Genomic DNA, 17751 nt, shown 5'->3' on the forward strand with positions numbered 1-17751 from the left:
ATAATGGCCGTGCTAAGCGCATCTTACGCACTCTTAATAACTGCGTCTGTACATTGCTCTTTCATTCTAATGTACCTCCCCAGTTCTGGCCCGATGCTCTCGCCACCGCCACTCTTCTTCTTAACATTAGATCTTGTCGTCCTCATTGGAACTATGCCCCTCACGAACTTCCCTTTGGTGCTCCTCCGTTGTATGATGGTCTTCGCACATTTGGGTGTCTCTGTTATCCTAGCATCGCGTCTACCACCCCACACAAACTCGCACCACGATCCCTTCCTTGCATCTTGCTTGGTTACCCTTCCAACACCAAAGGCTACCGATGTTATGACCATGTCTCCCACCATGTGTACACTTCCTAGCACATGTACTTTAACGAGAGGGTATTTCCTTTTCACCAGGTACCACCATCGGCCGCAACTTCGACAGAGCCTCTTGATGCACACCCGGCATGGCGCCCGCCCCCGTCGCGACCCACCACTTCAACGAGGCTGCCCCCTCCTGCGATGATGGTCGTGACTCCCCCGCAACCCCTTCGGGCGCAGCTGCCTTGGGTGAGTCGGACCCGGCCTCCTGATACGTCTTCGTCATATCTATGATTTTTGATTGTTCCATGCCAATATTATACAACTTTTACATACTTTTGGCAACATTTTATATTATTTTTTTGCACCAACATATTGATCCAGTGCCCAGTGCCAGTTCCTGTTTGTTGCATGTTTTTTGTTTCACAGAATATCCATATCAAATGAAGTCCAAACGCGATAAAAATTTACGGAGAATTATTTTGGAATATACGTGATTTGTGGGAGGTGGAATCAACGCAAACGGAGGCCCACGGCCTCCACAAGACACCTGGGCGCGCCAACACCCCCGACGCGCGGTGGTGCCTTGTGGGCACCCTGTAAGTCAGTTGGGGCTCTACTTCAGGCGCAAGGAAGCTTATATCCGGGAAAAACATGTTAAAATTTCAGTGCAATCGGAGTTACGGATCTCCGGTAATAAAAGAAACGGTTTTCGGCCAGAAAACAAAAACGTGAAACAGAAGATAACACACACACACACACACACACAGAGATCCAATCTCGGAGGGGCTATCACCCTCCGCCGCCATGGAGTCCATGGACCAGAGGGGAAACCCTCCTCCCATCTAAGGGGGGCAAGGAAGAAGGAGGGAGGCTCTCTCCCCCTCTCTCCCGGTGGCGCCGGAGTGCCGCCAAGGCTAAGATCGTGACAACGATCTTCACCAACAACCTTGCTACCGTCAACACCAACTTTCTACCCCTCTATGCAGTAGTGTAACACCTCTTCTCCCTGTTATAATCTCTACTTAAACATGATGCTCAACACTATATATTATTATCCAATGATATGTGGTTATCCTATGATGTTTGAGTAGATCTATTTTGTCCTATGGGTTGATTGATGATCATGATTGGTTTGAGTTGTATATTTTATTTTGGTGATGTCCTATGGCGCCCTCCGTGTCACGCAAACGTGAGGGATCCCCGCTATAGGGTGTTGCAATACGTTCATGATTTGCTTATGGTGGGTGGCTAGAGTGACAGAAGCTTACGCCCGAGTAAGGGGGTTGTTGCGTATCGAATAAAGAGGACTTGATACTTAAAGTTATGGTTGGGTTTTACCTTAATGATCTTTTATAGTTGCAGATGCTTGCTAGAGTTCCAATCATAAGTGCATATGACGTATTTACTTACGGCAACGAAGAATAAAACTATCGCTATATTTTTTTCCTTTTCCTAGTTCTTATTCCAAGTGCAGGATAACCCCAAGGGGTTGTGGGTTTTTTCTACCAATGGGAGCTTTCCCTTCACCGCCCCCATGCGGGTGGTCCACAGGGTTCATAACTACCCCTCTTACTACAAGGCGTTTACCTAGCCAACACTTAGATCCGGCTCTACCCAAACTTTTTTGGTTCACCCCAACATTACCCACTTGTCCGACCATTGCTAAGCAGTTTTGGGATACTAAGTGGACCTCCCCAGATGGTATGCAATAGGCACCAACCCCCCTCCCACACCATCATTGCTCGAACAGATATGGGTTGGCCCATATTCGGGAATTTCACATGCCTTTCTTGCACCGGTTAGGGGTAGGTTCTTGAACCTTCCCTAAATCGGCTTTTATTTTTTAATATATTTTTCTTTAGGTTTCATTTTTATTATTTTTTCCATTTTAATTTGTAGGACATTTTTAAAAAATTGGGAACATTTTTTGAAATTTACGTACACTTTTTGAATTCGTGAACATTTTTTCAAATTTGTGAACAATTTTTGAGAATACATTTTGCATGGGCAGCATTTTTTGAAATTCGTAAGCATTTCTTGAATTTGCACAAACATTTTTAGAAATTTGGAACATTTTTTTGAATTCAAGAACATCTCTCAAGTTTGTTACTGTAACATTTTTTGAAATTTATAACATTTAAAATATATATTTTATAAAATTCATCTACATTATAAAATATGGGTATATTCTTTAAATTCAGAAGACATTTTGGAATCAAGGAACATTTTCAAAAAATTGTGGATATTCTAATAAAATTAGTGAATATTTTTTAAAATTCAGAACTGTTTTGAAATCTCAAACATTCTTTAAAGAAGCAAAAGAACTAAAGACAAAAAATAAAAAGGTAAATACTAAAGGTAAAAAACAAAAAGAAAGAAAAAAGAAAAGAAAAAAACTGTGAAGCCCCGCCCCGCACATGGGCCGACTCAAAAGAGCGGGGGAGCGAGGGGTACGTGTTGGCTCGCTTTCCACCGCACGGATCGGGGAATAGGAGCTCCTGCCAACACCGGCATTCTCGTCGTGGCGGAAGCGGGGCTCAATCCCGACACATGTGGTCGTCTGCGTCTACATGCAGTGGAATGGCAAATATGTTCCACACTCCTCCCCACTGGCAAAGCCAAAGCTCGAGCCTCTACTAGTGCCAAGATGACCGGTAGCTCGTCGACTCTCCAAACAATTGCACACGATTCAAATATCTATTACGATGGTAAGTGGTGGCTATCATCAGGATTATCTGATGGCACATATGTAAATCGTGAAGCAATATACAAGTACTAAATAAATTATGCCCAACTGAATCCATTACCGTAACTTATGGGAAGAACGGAAAAAAGTTTGAATCGTGCCTCCTCCACAAGTAGTTGATTGATGACACTATATTTAGAGTCATGTCTAATTTCCCCAACCTCCCAAGTTGGGGGTAGTCACATAAATGATCGAGTAGTTCCATAACCAACTCAAGCACTCTAGTTTATAAGGGGCAACAAACAATTACAATTTGTTTCATTTTTGACATCCAAAAGCACTGTAAGCTTGCTTTCTCTCCCCAAAGAGACTAAGAAAGCTAGAAATCTAACAAAATGTTCATCTCTCTAGATATATGATAGAAATGACGGTGTAACCCAAAGGGGGCTGCCACTCTTTTATAGACCAGAAAATATCATAGCACTACACCCGGGATGCGCTATGTGGTCTCATGCAATGCATTAATTATAGAAACCCGTGCTCAAACATGATGATATACTTCCATCACAACGCTGCAAATGTGTGTTAGAGTATGCACAATACTGAGACTAGGTCTAGGAGGGTGGCATACGGGTGTAACAAGACATTCTCCATAACGCAGGCACTATAGGTTACAAAAAAGTTCCCGCCCACTGCTCAAGAACTCTAGTTGACAAGATTCAACTTCCCTGGTGCATGCAAGAGCAAGTTGTGCAGTTTCAGTAGCCTCGACCATTGCAACAAAGAGGTTCTTGGCGACACAACGGCTCCATATTCCCAATGCCTCACACTCTTGCAATAGATGCAGGCCTTGGCCCTTTTCTATTGCGAGAGTCTGAGGCATTGGGAATATTGAGCTCCTGTCTCACCTCTACAAACGAAAACAAATGCATCTTTTTCCTGTCATCAGTAGTCTCTTCAAGTGCTTCTGCTCCTTAGGCTGCTCCTTCATGGACCAAAAGATATCGCAAGAAGAACATGTGAATCCATGCAATTACTAGGGCTGCAAGTACATACACCTACCAACTCCCATCCCTGCCTTTGCTTTTGAGCATCTTCTGACAAAATGCAGAAGAAAATCATGTCAGTTTACTTGCAAAGATTTCATGTTCCAACGCACTGAAAATTCACATCACTGCCTCGGTAATTCATAATTGAGGCACTATCCTTCTGCATTCATTTTTCCCCAGAGACAGACAACATACACTTGGACAATAAAACTCTATGTCAACCATGTAACCAACACGTTGGCCCAAACGGCCAACTTTCCATGCCTCATTTCATAGGGAAGCCCAAAGTGGCTCTATTTCATTCTATTTCACTTCCTAGCACTTCCTATCATTTAATATCCATCCCTTTGGTCTTATTGACATAAAAGATGTCATTTATAGTCTATCTCTTTCTATATATGGAAAGTCAAGAAATTCTCATCGAAACATCGAGAAATTGTGCATATAGAAAACTCTAAAGAAAGAAAAAAAGGAGACCCATGCCATGATTTTCAAATCTTTTCTATTTAGTAGTCTAAGTTTCTCGATGAGGATAATTAATTTGGTCGTTGTGGTCGGACTCTATTATGGATTACTGACTACATTCTCCATAGGTCCCTCTTAGATCTTCTTTCTCCAATCTTGGATTAGGGAAGGAGATATTCGCGACTACTGGACTGATGGACTTACCAGTCTTGATCGTTACAAAGGACGATGCTATCACATCGAGCCTGTTGCTGGGGAAGACAACCAATGGATCTGTTATGTAGCTTATCCATTAGACCTATTTGAAGAGGGTTCCGTTACTAACATGTTTACTTCCATTGTAGGTAACGTATTTGGTTTCAAAGCCCAATGCGCTGGAGAGACCGTTTTGTCTTTTGTGCCGAAGCTATTTATAAATCACAGGCCGAAACCGGTGAAATCAAGGGGCATTACTTGAATGCGACTGCGGGTACATGTGAAGAAATGATTAAGAGAGCTGTATTTGCAAGAGAATTAGGGGTTCCTATTGTAATGCATGACTACTTAACTCAGTGGTAGAGGGGTTCTAGGACATGCTGTGGTAAAGATTGTGGCTCAAGGAGATTAGTGCAAGGGGCTGAAACTTGGAATTTTAAATTCTGCCAGAAGGTGTTTGATGGTGGTTTGAGCTAGAAAATTAATTACATTTAACATGAGACTTATCAGGATGGAATGGAATATAGAAATAGGGTGTTCCACCAAATTTGAGCTCATTTGGGAAAAGTTGCCAATGCAACTTTTGTAAACTCTAGAAATCAATAAAAATGGATTTTCCAAGATCTAGTCACGCAAAAACATTCCCCTTGATGCACCACTTGGTGTAGTGTCATCATTTGGGGTTGTGAGCATGACCACAAGGTTTGGGGCCAATTGGAAAAAGTTGGCAATGTAAAGTTGTTCGAACTTGAATCTGGACAGAGAGGGTTTTGTGGCACCTTTGTGATCCAAAACAATTTGGATTGAGCTTAAACTCTGCAAGGTCATCCTATTATGCATCTGTGACTTGCTAGAATTTTTTCTGGATTTATTTGAAAATATTTCTTGTAGAAATATTTCAAATACTTGAAATGGACAGAAATGGTTTTGGAGGGTTTTGCCCAATATTTTGAACATGACCATGTGTTGAAACTCTTGTATATATGCAAAATATATGTCCACTGAGTTCCCCTGATTTTTCTCAAATATTTTGAAACATTAAAAATAATTTTAACCTATTAAAGACCATTTCTGGCCTTAAGAAAAAGCCTTTAAATAAAATAGAAAATAACTTTTAGAATTAAATTTTTGTGATTTCTGGGTGTCCTATATCTAATAGGAGTCAAATATAATTTTTTAAAGATTTTTCACACTCTTAATTAAGTACTTGTAGTTCAAGTCTCAATTCAGGGGTTTTTGGAAAACCTAATTTAGAAAATACTTTTTGGCCAAAATATTTTTGCAAGAAATTATTTTTATGTCCTGCACACATGGCATGATCATTGGGCAAGGTTTTGGATCAAGGAGAAGGAGTATAAGAGTTGGAGGATTTACTTGATTTTTAGAGCACTTGCAACCAACACACAAAAATCAAATCAAGCAAAGACATTTTATCATGATTTATTAGCTTAAGTGTTGTGACATGAAAATCAGGATGTGACAGACTCTCTCGGTAGGTCAACCCCTCTAGAAATGACACATAACTGCAAAGAAGACCCCCACATCCAAACAAGGAGAGGTCGATCACAACCCGAATAAAAAGCTCAACAAGTAAACCCAACATGCACTCGTGAGTGATGGACAAATGAGGGACACCTGTGACGTGCAGGATCAGATAGCCACAAAAATTCAACCTAAAGCCAAATAAAAAAACAGAGGACTGATTTTTAGAAAAAAGTGAATAAGAATAGAACATTGGTGCTAGCAAGATTTAAGAAACCAGCGCAACTAATTTAGGAGATGGGACACATTCTAACGACAATTATACTTGCTAGATTTTCCATAGCATTTCAGAGCTTGAATCACATGCTACGACATTATGTGAAGATTCACTATTCAATTAGGACAGTAATTTCTATCCACACTTCTAAGGAAAATAATACAAAGGAGGTAATTGCAGCTCCCTCCACATTTTCGCATCCGGGCTTGAGACCGGCAAAGGCAGTGTTAAACCACAACAATACAAACCACAACTTATACAACACCAATCATTCAACAAAGCATACAGGCCACACCATCAAGCAAATTCAATACACACACAGTCACACAAGCACACACACAATCAAGCGCTTGCACACAAGAAACAGACAAAGAAACAGACATAGATAGGGGCACATCACACACAGAGTCACACACACACACACAATGTAGCATTGCACACAAGAAACAGACATAGATAGGGGCACATCACACACACACAATGTAGCACTTGCACACAAGAAATAGACATAGATAGGGGCACATCACACAAACAGTCACAAACACAATGGAGTGCGTGCACACAAGAAATGGAAAGAAACAGACATAGTTATAGGAGCAAAAACAGAAAGCTAAAACATGTAAGACCGAAGTAAACTCAGAAAGTTAAGGCTGGGAAACAATGTCCGCTTTGTGTTTTTCAAGGACTTACTTTCTTTAGGATGAGCTGCACCAACTTTTAATTTCAGATGATAAATTTAGAATTAAACCCTTACCATCACCATCGCCCTCATCATCCTCGTCATCTGAATCATAACTAGCAAGACCAAGAAGAACACCTTTAGGAGAACTTAGCCCAGTACCATCAGAACGAGTAGAGCTAACATTGTTTGGCTTAGCAAGGACTACAACTTTAGCTGTGGTCTTCACTTTTGATTCTCCCAGACCAAGCTCCTTTGAGCTAGAGACACCAGTGGTCTCATTTGCTACAACACAGAGGCGATAATCAGCAATGTAATTTACATATTTACATTAAGTTTTAGTATAATTCACTCACGTTCAGCTGATGAATCATCTTCATTCATAACTTTGGTTGCGATCTCATTAAAAAGATCATCCGTAACCTGGAATGACAAAAGTAAGAAATGGCAGTCTTACTGAACTTGCTAAACCTAGCAAAATAAGTCCATGCAATGACAAACCTTCAGAAGAACTTCTGTCAACACACGTTTAATTTCCTTGTTGATTGCTGCCATCCATGCTGCTTCGACTTCATCCTGCAAATGATTCAAGTCCAGTACATCGATTTGAAATGAGGGCCATGTTAATATCCAAGTTGAATATGCACAGGAACAAAAAGGATTAACTTTTCAGTAACTAGCATCCTATGTTTCCATCAGATCCGAAAGAAGTGAACATGTGTAAAGATGAAAAAAGACACTGCTCGAGAAAAATGATTACAGGAACTAGGAGATTTGCCAGTACAATAATACAGTATGACAAGCACTCAAGTCTCAAGTAAATGATATCCAGGTTGCTTCACTGACAAATCTGGAAATAATTGACACATAGCCATGCCATTTCTCTCACCATTATGAAATCACTGTTCTTCAGAAATTACTATATAAACATTAAAAAAATAGACGGAAGTAGGTAAATTATTTAGTTTCTCAAAGCCACCAGGCACTAACCTCCACTCAGTCTAACAGCCCAACCTTTCTATCATGATTAAATTAGTTCGCTTTGATTTACAAAAGTTGTCCAAAAATTATTATGCATTTAAAGTCCGCCACAATACTAGTACTTAGCTTTAAACCCATTAACTTGGACATGGTACTATTCGTACTGAAATAAATCACTAGGAGCAGATTTTTGCATGCAAGTGAATCACAATAGGGCAGATTAATAGTGTAATATGCACTACACTAATAATTAGACCTTAAGAAGAAGCCCATTGCTAGTGTCCCATATGTCCTGCAAATTATTTATACCTTGGCACCACTTGTAAACAAGTAATGTGGAGGTGGTTCTGAATCAGCAGGCCTTATACAATTTGGGAAGAGGTAACGTTTGTACCCTTCACACCGCAAGTATTGGACAATTTTGTCTGCAGCATCACATCAGTAATTTCTCAAGAGGCTCAATTTCATATACCGGGATCAGGTAGCTATACAGATCCATAAATTCAATACCAACTTCTCCTTTAAAAGCACGCCGAGTAAGAAGATGACGTTTTATGCTTGAGAATTTCCTTGACTCCAGCCAATGGACCGTGGTTAATAAATAAGACGCTTCCCATGTCCAATCTCATGCCGACGCTGGCGCGCTTCAGTAGGATCCAAAACTAACCACAGAAAACCATACAATAATATGAACACAGCGCAAAAGCACACACAACAGAAAAAATAAATCAAGCAATAATTGCGAAGGTTATACAGGGTGCTGATCATTAAAGAGTTGCAAATGGCATACGATGATTTCAAAAGGAACATCATTGAGTAAACTGCGAGTGTTTTTTTTAAGTCATTGTGCTCCAATTAATCGCCATATCTTATGGTCAAAGTGCAACGTAAACTGAAAACAGTAAACGACTAGTGACTACATTATGAATTTATATGATGTAAGTCAGACCTAACCAGATCATGCCATATAGTATATAGTAAAGAAAGTCAGCAGGCCCATCATGACTGATATATTAATACCACTAGAGATGCCAATCAAAGGAAATATCTAACTGTACTTCTCAAGTCAAGTGAGACTGACAAAATGAAACTGGCCCAGGTCCAAAACTGATGGTGGACATAAAGTAATGTCCGGGCAACCATGCCTAACATCACATATTGTACAGATGCAGACAAAATCAAACCAGACTAATATTGGCAAAGTCAGGCAAAAGGCAGATCTTATTCACTTGAATGGCTAATAAATAATTCGCCAAATGTTAAAATATTCATCATTTAGGCTCCAAACAATAAAATAAACTCTTAGGTTGACCTAAAAACACAAGCTCACTATGCAGCTTAAATCTGAAACATTTCAATTCATGTTTCACTGAAAGACAGAATTAAGAAAAGCATTTATGCATCTACCCAACAGCAAATAGAAGTTCAAGAAGCACGTACCAATTGATCTGCAGCGGGTCTGGTGACGGAAACCTTTTGAGCCTCCTTCTAACAGAATATGACACTGGTTGACAGTATAAGAAGAAAACTGTAGCTAACTAAGTGCATTACCCATCTCATCGATTTTGGAACTCTTATGCTGTCATAGATAAGTCATGTTAACAGACCAACAAAAATTTGCTGCAAGGAAATTTGTTGTACCAGGAAGCAAATAATGATTGTATATCACCTTGCTTTTTTTGTGCTTATGCACGTCTGCCGAGTCCTCTGTCCCCTCATGCTTCCTCTTCTGAACAATTTGCGGACATATAAAGTATGGCTAAGTGATGAGTAAGACTTGGAGATACTTTAGGTTTAAACATAAAGAAAATACAGCAACCTTCTCATGATGCTTCTTATCCTTTTTCTTATCCTTGTCCTTGTCTGTCCTTAGACCGATCCTTATGTCGATGTTTGTGCTTCTTATGCTCCCTGTCTTTATCTTTGTCTTTGTGCTTTTTATGTTTTTTGGCTTTGTCCTTGGACTCACTTTTTGGTTTGCCCGAAATAGTAGGTATGCCTGTCGATTGGTTTAATTGTTAAGTGATAGGAAAATGCAATAACAACATAAAGCAAGTGGGATGGCAAAAATGATCTTACAAAGGGTAAATCTACTGGAGCAGTTTCTCGAAGCTGAAATGCTTGCCCCAGTGTTTCCATATCAAAGGGCTGAATATAAGCAGGCTTATCCCTTAAGTATTCTGAACGAGTTGATCTAGCTTCATTCCTTCTCCTTTCCGAATGTCAGTGTCCCCCACAACATTGTGAAGGTAATGTGTATCTGAGATTGCAAGTGGCAAAGGCCTCTTGCAAAAGAAATCATGGTGCGGCTGCAATTTGTACTGACTTCTTAAATCAACAGCACCAGTGAGCTCCCTAGGTCCTGAAATAGAAAGAGTCATATTATGGATTACCAGCATTGCATATAACCAAGGCAATTTGGAGAAGGGTGCACATCAAGAACCCATGCCAGGAAAATGCACTCATGCATACAAGTACAATGGGCACTTATTTCTCTAGTAGGGTCCAACAAAGTAGCTTATCATGGGGCACAACAGACAATGTGGTTGCTCAACATATAGACAAAAAAAATGTCCACATGAGGAAATTTTGGCGATTCCAGAGATGTTGTGAGCTTAAGGTATCAAAAGTAGGACAAAGATTGGCTGTTCAAGTTTAAACGTCGAATCTATATTTCTTGCGTAATATTTTGCTGGTGGTTACAAGTTAACAATCATAACTACAGTAACAAAGATGTACTTCTGTATACAAGTGGAATGGTATCAATTGTGTAACGTGCTATTGGATTATTTATTATTGGTTAAAACTGAATCAGAGCGGTCAAAAGACATACCAGGAACGTATTGAGCGGCGCTTAGAACAGATCGACCAGAAGATCCACCGCCAGAAGTAGCATCAGGAATATATTCAGAGGACTTGGAACAGATCGACCAGAAGATCTAACGCCATTAAGGACTTTATAGGCAGCAGAAGAAAAAAGAAAGGAACACACCCGTACCACAAGAAGAGCCCAGAAAAATCGGTCCAAACAAACTGATATGCAAACATGATACATGGCAAACAAGGAGAAACAGTCAAAATCAGAAAGTACATGTCACCTACGATGGAAACAGTCAAAGCGTCAGAAGACGGTCAAAGCGGTGGACTCCAAAACAAATCCAAAACGTGTCGTACGTCAGACCTCTCCACCTAAAAAGATCACGCACAAAAGTAAAACCAAAGCACCATACACGTCATGCTGACAAGGCACCGTAAAAAAATCAGAAAGGGAGAAAAATCAAACCCTTATAGGCCTAGATTCTTAGTTACTCGCTTCCCTGTGGTATCGTATAAGAAAAACACTGACCTCATACAACTTCAGAAAGGAATCACATGCAAACAAATTATGTGATTCACTATTCGATTAGGACAGTAACCTAGACTCTGTAATTTCTATCGATACTCATAATGCAAACAATACAAAGGAGGTAACTGCAGCTCCCTCCACATTTTCACATCCGGGCTTGGGACCGGCAAAGGCAGTGTTAGGCCCTAACAATATAAAACACTAGTTACACACAACCAATCATTCAACAAAGCATACAAACCACACCATCAAGCAAATGCAACATTCACACAGAGTCACACAAACACACATAGAGATAGTCAAGCACACAAACAATCAAGCCACACAGTCACACAGATACAGTCAAGCCACACACACACACAGAGTCAAGCCAGACACACAGAGTCAAGCCACACACAGTCACACACACACAGAATGGAACGCTTGCACACAAGAAACAGACAAAGAAAGGGGCACAAATAAAAAGCTAACACATGCAAGACCGAAGTAAACTCAGAAAGCTATAAGGAATTTCCAGAACTTGAATAAGTAAACTGATTTCTCTAGAGGGGTGAGGGTGATTCAGATCTTCGTTCCCGAAATTAGGAAGCTGGTTAGAGGCTGATTACCATCAAACATAAGTGGAAAAATTACAACAGCATAAATATGCTCAAACCATACTTCGTTCTGCTTGGACTTTCACATTGACACCGATTGATCATTTTCATCATCACTTCTTGAGCTCTCTTCAGAATTGTCATCATCACCACTGATTTCTTTCTTGGCAACCTTAGAGACCAAAATCTTTAGATGAAAAAGCAAACACCAAAAATTCCTTAGGCTTCTTTAGTGCAAGCTCTTCATCACTCTCATCGGAACTATCATCAGAATCATCCTTGGACTGCAAATATTGAATTACAACAAGATCAATTAATGTACAACAAATATCACAGAAGACAATGCTTTCAAGAAAATAAAATTTTAAAAATAATGCGTACATGTTCACTCTTTTTCTCTGTTGTCAGAAGCCTCTTAGCAGGAATAGTAGATTTTGCTGGCTGCAAAACATTGGAAGGAATTTTAAACATTGCACAACAAAAAAGTGACCAGGAGTAAGCAAGTAACAGAACTCTTACTTCATCAGAATCGGAATCCGAGTCATTATCTGAGCTACCACTAGATTCTTCTTTCTATACAGAAACTGTTTTAGCAGTGGTATCCTGGACATAGAAAGGAACCGCATTAGAAATATGGCATAGACAAAAGATTTGCTAGAAACAAAACAATGTTTAAGAAATACGAATATCACACAAGAGAAGTTACCAAGAGTAAACAAGTACAACAGAGAACTTACTTCTTCAGAATCTGAATCTGAGTCAGAATCTGAGCTATCACTAGATTCTTTATTTTTCTTAACTGGTTTAGCAGTGGTATCCTGGAAATATATTGAAAAGGTTAGTATCACAATGAAGCCTTAGTTTTCATATAACTATTAGACTGATACCTCCTCAGAGTCAGAATCAGAACTTTCACTGGATTCTACCACTTTCTTGGCTTTAGTGGCCATATCCTGCAAACTCCACAGAATTAAACGACAAGATCAGGGGAATGGTAAGTGCAAGAGATATGTTTTATGCTTTTGTAATGATCTCACATAGACATGCATTGCTAGAAATATGATTCTTACCTCATCTGATGAATCATCAGAATCGCTGTCAGAGCCGTCCAATTCCAGGTTTTTCTTTTGTGCAGTAGCAACCCGCAGAATTCTTCACTTCGGTAGCTGGCTTCTGAAAACGAAGTGAAACATGGTAGCTTCCACTTCAGGCAAAAAGATAATTAAAATGCTATTAAATGATGAAGCTTCCACTTCGAAATTGGTAGGGAAATGAATACCTCGGAGTCAGAGCTTTCGGAATCAGAACTTTCATTGGATTCTGCAAGAGGCAAAAACTTACAGGATCACCAAAGTATAAGATATCTGCAAGAGGCAAAAACTAACCGTCCAGCACCGCGTTTGCCACATCAGTTGCCTCCGCGCAAGCAGGCCTTAGGTTGTCCGTCATACTGTCCACAACATGAGTAACAACAGCAGGCTTTCCAGCCATGTTGCACTTGTGCAGAGCAGACTTCTGAAATAAGAACACCTAAAGAACGAACAAAGTAGTGCTCAATATGAATCATCACTAAGCTTCATGGAAATGGGAAAAATACATGTTAATCAAGCAAAATGCCTTCAACTGCCAAGGGCACTCACAATGCTTCTCTTAGAAAGATGGCATAGTCAAAATGCTGATGTGGCACCGTAATAATTAAGAAAGAACGAGAGTGGAGCTGTATGTTTATATAGATACGGCTCTTAGCTCGTTTTCTTGCACTCCCTGTTCTCCTATTCTTTAATTTTCTCCACAATGCAACATCATTTAGATACAACCCTTAAGAAACAATGCATTGGGGTGATTCTCTCTAATTTTTTCACTACTAGGACGACACGTTAAGAGATGATGCATTGCGAAGGTTGAGATAACCAACCTTTTCAGGTGGAAGATCAATTCCAAAGTTTCCTCTTGACAGAATTATACCATCTGCTTCTTCCAGGATCTCATCAAAATGGTTCAAGCAAGGAATAAGGAGTCAATAGGTGGTAAACAAATTCAAGTTGCTCAGGAATGTTGAAGGAATATCTTGAAATTACCTCCACATTCTCAATTTTGGCAAAATCAGAGTTTGGCTAAGATCACCTAACTTTGAGAGGAACTCCCATGCCTATTGCAGGAAAAAATATTCTATCAACATTAGGAACATTTTTCCAAAGTATGAAATGCAAACAAACATGTGATACTAGTCAACCCAATATCAATATAAAAAAAATTCAATCTGTTGGGAAAGATGGCACTGTGAAGTAGTACACTCTAAATATCTGACATAATGAGTTACTTACTTGCCACACATCTTCTGCATGCCTTGTATAAGAAAGAGAGAGGAAGTCAATCTTGGTTGGGGCACCCTATTTTTCTCATAACCTGAAAGTGGTGCATGCTCATAAAGTCATATAATGGGTTACAGCAAGGAGCTCCAGTTTCACGAAAAAAATATTTTTTTAATATGTAAAGCCTAGTCGTCAAGTTAATACAAAGAGCAGGAGAGATTCTTGGGAGGAGTTCCTTACATCTTTATCCTCAGACAGCGTGGGATGTCGATATGGATCGAGCAGTGCAATGTGAAGACATAATCACAAAAAAGTTCAGAAAAAAGAATAGTCAGTCTACACTAAACAAGTAATAGGTGATCAGGAACTACCAATACAAGTTAGCATACATGATTATTCGTCAAGATACGAGTTCGCATTCAACAAACAGCAATCAATCGTGCCACAACAATATAAAACACAAGTTATACAAACCAATCATTCAACAAAGGATACAAGCCACACCATCAAGCAAATGCAATATTCACAGAGTCACACACACAGTCAAGCCACACACAAATTCACCATCAAGCCACACACAGTCAAGCCACACACACACACACAGAGTCAAGCCACACATATTCACCATCAAGCCACACACACACACACAGAGTCAAGCCACACATATTCACCATCAAGCCACACACAGTGACACACACATAATGGAGCACTTGCACACAAGAAACAGACTTAGATAGGGGCACAAACAGAAAGCATACATGCAAGACCGAAGTAATTTCAGAAAGCTATAAAGTTAGCAGCATTGACAAAAAACATGTGATGAACAAGCTTTCACAGATAAATAAATTCTGGAGTTATGCTCACAGCAGAATTATATGCCCAGGTGTGTAATGACAAAATTCTGGAGTTATGCTCTTTTATCTAGAACAATGTCTAAGGGGGACTAACTAGCAGCACCTCATCTAGTACTCGTATGATGAGCAGTTAAATGGAAATAGCAACATGAGGAAGAAAGGAAGGCCACATGGTTTGCACTCTTGTAAAACTTTCTACCTAAATGGTTTGCACCCCTGAATACACATCACCATATATGGGAACATGAGCAAAGCATGACAAGTAAGCAATTGAAAACAACATAGTAACACCCTGAACATCCATCAAGTAGAATAAGAATCGACAGAGGGCCAACAACCCAATTTCAATCAAAATAACCGATCTGAACAACGCAGCATTTGAGATCTGAACATCCATCAAGCAGTATCAAAGGGTGCATGCGTTTGAGATATGAAAGTAACTGACGAACAGCGCAGGTAACGGAACAGAGGAACCGATCTGAACGAGCACGATAAACAGCAGTTCCAATTTCAAAAGCAGACGCGAACAAGGGCCCGACCCGAACACGAAACACAGGAACGTGAGCGTCTCTCAGAAAACAGAAGCGCACGCAGAAGTTTCACAAACAGACTTGTTAGTTCGCAAACCAAACGACCCAAACCGACCGACCGACCGACCGCTCGCTTCCTCCACGGATACCCCCGATGAGACGGCACGAAGAACACGCGAGAGCATCAGTGCAAAGAACCCAGCAGCAACACAGGGGATCGAGCAGAATATAATCAGTCGCGATTCCAAATGGACTAGGATGAGATCGAGCAGAATCAAATCAAGACGCGGATTCTATCTAAATTGCCGACAGCGAGGACAAGAAAATCAAAACAGACGCGATTCTGATCTAAACGGACGACGGGGTGGACGAGCAGAATCAAATCACACGCAACTCTAAACTGACGACGGCGAGGACGAGCAAAATCAATTCGGAAGCGATTCTAAACGGGCGGCGGCGAGGACGAGCACACGCGACTCTAAACTGGCGACGGCGAGGACGAGTAAAATCAACTCGGAAGCGATGCTAAACGGGCGACAGCGAGGACGAGCAAAATGAAACCAGACGCGATTTCTATCTAAACAGATGAACCGAGGACGAGCAAAGTCAATCAAATTAGACGCGCTTCAAAACAGACGAATCGAGGACGAGCAATTCTTTCCAGTCTAAACGGACGAGTCGAGCGATGAGGAGCAAGATGAAACCAGACGCGGGAGGAGGAGAGGCAGGAGTCGAGGACGAATCGAGGCGAGAGGCATGGCCTGGGCGAAGAGAGGAGGAGCGGACGGCCAAAGGGCGTGCCTTTATAGCCAGGGCAGAGGCGGTTGCGGCAGCCGGAGGCTTGTCCTTGCCGGACACGGCTTCGTCGAGGTGGCGTGCGTGGCGTGGCGTGGCGGCGGATATAGAAGGAAAGTGGAGTTGGTGGGCTGGGGGTTTGGGGCTGGATCCGGAGCGGGAGCGGGAGCGGGGGCGGGGGTGGGCAGGAGGAGGTCGGCGGCGGCTCGTCCATCTCGAATCGGGAGCGGAACGGGAGATTTCCGTCTCGAATTGGGGACGGACAGGGAAATTTCCAACTAGGGTATTCGGGACGGAAGTTGCAACGGTCCAGATGATGGCGTGTCTTTTCTCTTCTTTTTTTGAGGGCGAAAACAAATGTGTGTGTTTTTACTACTGAAAAAAAATGTGTTCGGGTTAGAAAAACGTTACTACTGCCAAAAAAAAGAAAAAGAATAAAACTCATCTCGCCCGATAGTGTGCGCAGGGTGTGAACCCCAGCTTTTGTCGCTTCCCTCCACCTTCTTGCCTTCCGCCCCCTTCGACGTCAGCGGGCAAAGCCCAGTAAGTGTAGGCGGCGGGGGGGGGGGGGGGGGGGGGGGGGGCATTTCTCCCCTCCCGATAGTGTGCGCAGCGCGGGGCGGCACCGTGTCGAGGGTGCGGCGGCAGCAAGTCAGACGAGCGTGCCGGCAGCGTGGGCAGATGGCAGGGCTGCGACGGCTGTGCGGATTCCGGAGGTGCGGTGTTGCGTGCTCGGCGGGCAAGCATTGGTCTGTTGAGCGGCGCAAGTCGGGTAAGCATGGGCCGATGGTTATGGCCCTGCCTACAGGCGATCATGGTTGTTGGCGGAGGGGGTATGATGCAGAGGCGTAGTGGTGGCCCTGGTCTATCGAGGGATCTGGCCAGGTGCTGCAGGCGCGATGCAAGGGAGCTGCTCGAGGTCGTCAATGAATCTGGGTGGCCTTGGATGCTCCTCGCGGCTCCGGTGGGTGGATGGCTAGGTTGTGGCAGGGATCTCCCCTTGCCCTGGTCTGGTTCGGCCGTTGCAGGGTGCCTACATCGATCGGCGGGTCAGTCGCTATGGCTTGGGCGGCGCGGTTGGCAGCAGGGTGCGAGTGCTGGTGGTGCCTCTCTTCTTCCAGGTTCGAGTCGGGGGTGCTCATGCGGTGAAGATGGCCAGGACTTGGAGCTCGTGCTTGGGCGGATCAGTTTTGGGTCCG

General features: G+C 41.9%; 2 protein-coding genes across 5 annotated transcripts; both read right to left on the bottom strand.

Annotated features, from left to right (window-relative positions):
- Positions 1 to 2933: 2933 nt before the first annotated feature.
- Positions 2934 to 10942, bottom strand: LOC125508152. 2 transcript variants are annotated; one of them, XM_048672756.1, is made up of 9 exons: positions 10199 to 10942; positions 9939 to 10118; positions 9789 to 9848; positions 9560 to 9698; positions 8429 to 8781; positions 7640 to 7714; positions 7495 to 7561; positions 7214 to 7423; positions 2934 to 4088 (listed from the first exon to the last, which is right to left on the bottom strand). In XM_048672756.1, the coding sequence occupies exons 6-9, from the start codon at positions 7691 to 7693 to the stop codon at positions 3979 to 3981; spliced, it is 441 nt and encodes a 146-aa protein (XP_048528713.1). In that variant the 5' UTR covers positions 7694 to 7714; positions 8429 to 8781; positions 9560 to 9698; positions 9789 to 9848; positions 9939 to 10118; positions 10199 to 10942; the 3' UTR covers positions 2934 to 3978. The 2 variants fall into 2 exon arrangements, with proteins under 2 accessions (XP_048528713.1, XP_048528714.1); XM_048672757.1 differs by lacking the exons at positions 8429 to 8781; positions 9560 to 9698; positions 9789 to 9848; positions 9939 to 10118; positions 10199 to 10942 and having other exon boundaries at positions 7640 to 8410.
- A 1010-nt stretch (positions 10943 to 11952) lies between these two features.
- LOC125508151 lies at positions 11953 to 16727 on the bottom strand. 3 transcript variants are annotated; one of them, XM_048672755.1, is made up of 12 exons: positions 14614 to 16727; positions 14386 to 14467; positions 14140 to 14210; positions 13977 to 14035; positions 13447 to 13591; positions 13341 to 13381; positions 13132 to 13265; positions 12949 to 13021; positions 12799 to 12879; positions 12581 to 12664; positions 12443 to 12502; positions 11953 to 12345 (listed from the first exon to the last, which is right to left on the bottom strand). In XM_048672755.1, exons 5-10 carry the CDS (start codon positions 13550 to 13552, stop codon positions 12635 to 12637), a joined length of 465 nt encoding a protein of 154 aa, XP_048528712.1. In that variant the 5' UTR covers positions 13553 to 13591; positions 13977 to 14035; positions 14140 to 14210; positions 14386 to 14467; positions 14614 to 16727; the 3' UTR covers positions 11953 to 12345; positions 12443 to 12502; positions 12581 to 12634. The 3 variants fall into 3 exon arrangements, with proteins under 3 accessions (XP_048528712.1, XP_048528711.1, XP_048528710.1); XM_048672754.1 differs by having other exon boundaries at positions 13977 to 14045; XM_048672753.1 differs by having other exon boundaries at positions 13977 to 14210; positions 14614 to 16726.
- Positions 16728 to 17751: the final 1024 nt, after the last annotated feature.

Source organism: Triticum urartu, chromosome 5, assembly GCF_003073215.2.
Source record: "Triticum urartu cultivar G1812 chromosome 5, Tu2.1, whole genome shotgun sequence".
Lineage (NCBI taxonomy): Eukaryota > Viridiplantae > Streptophyta > Magnoliopsida > Poales > Poaceae > Triticum > Triticum urartu.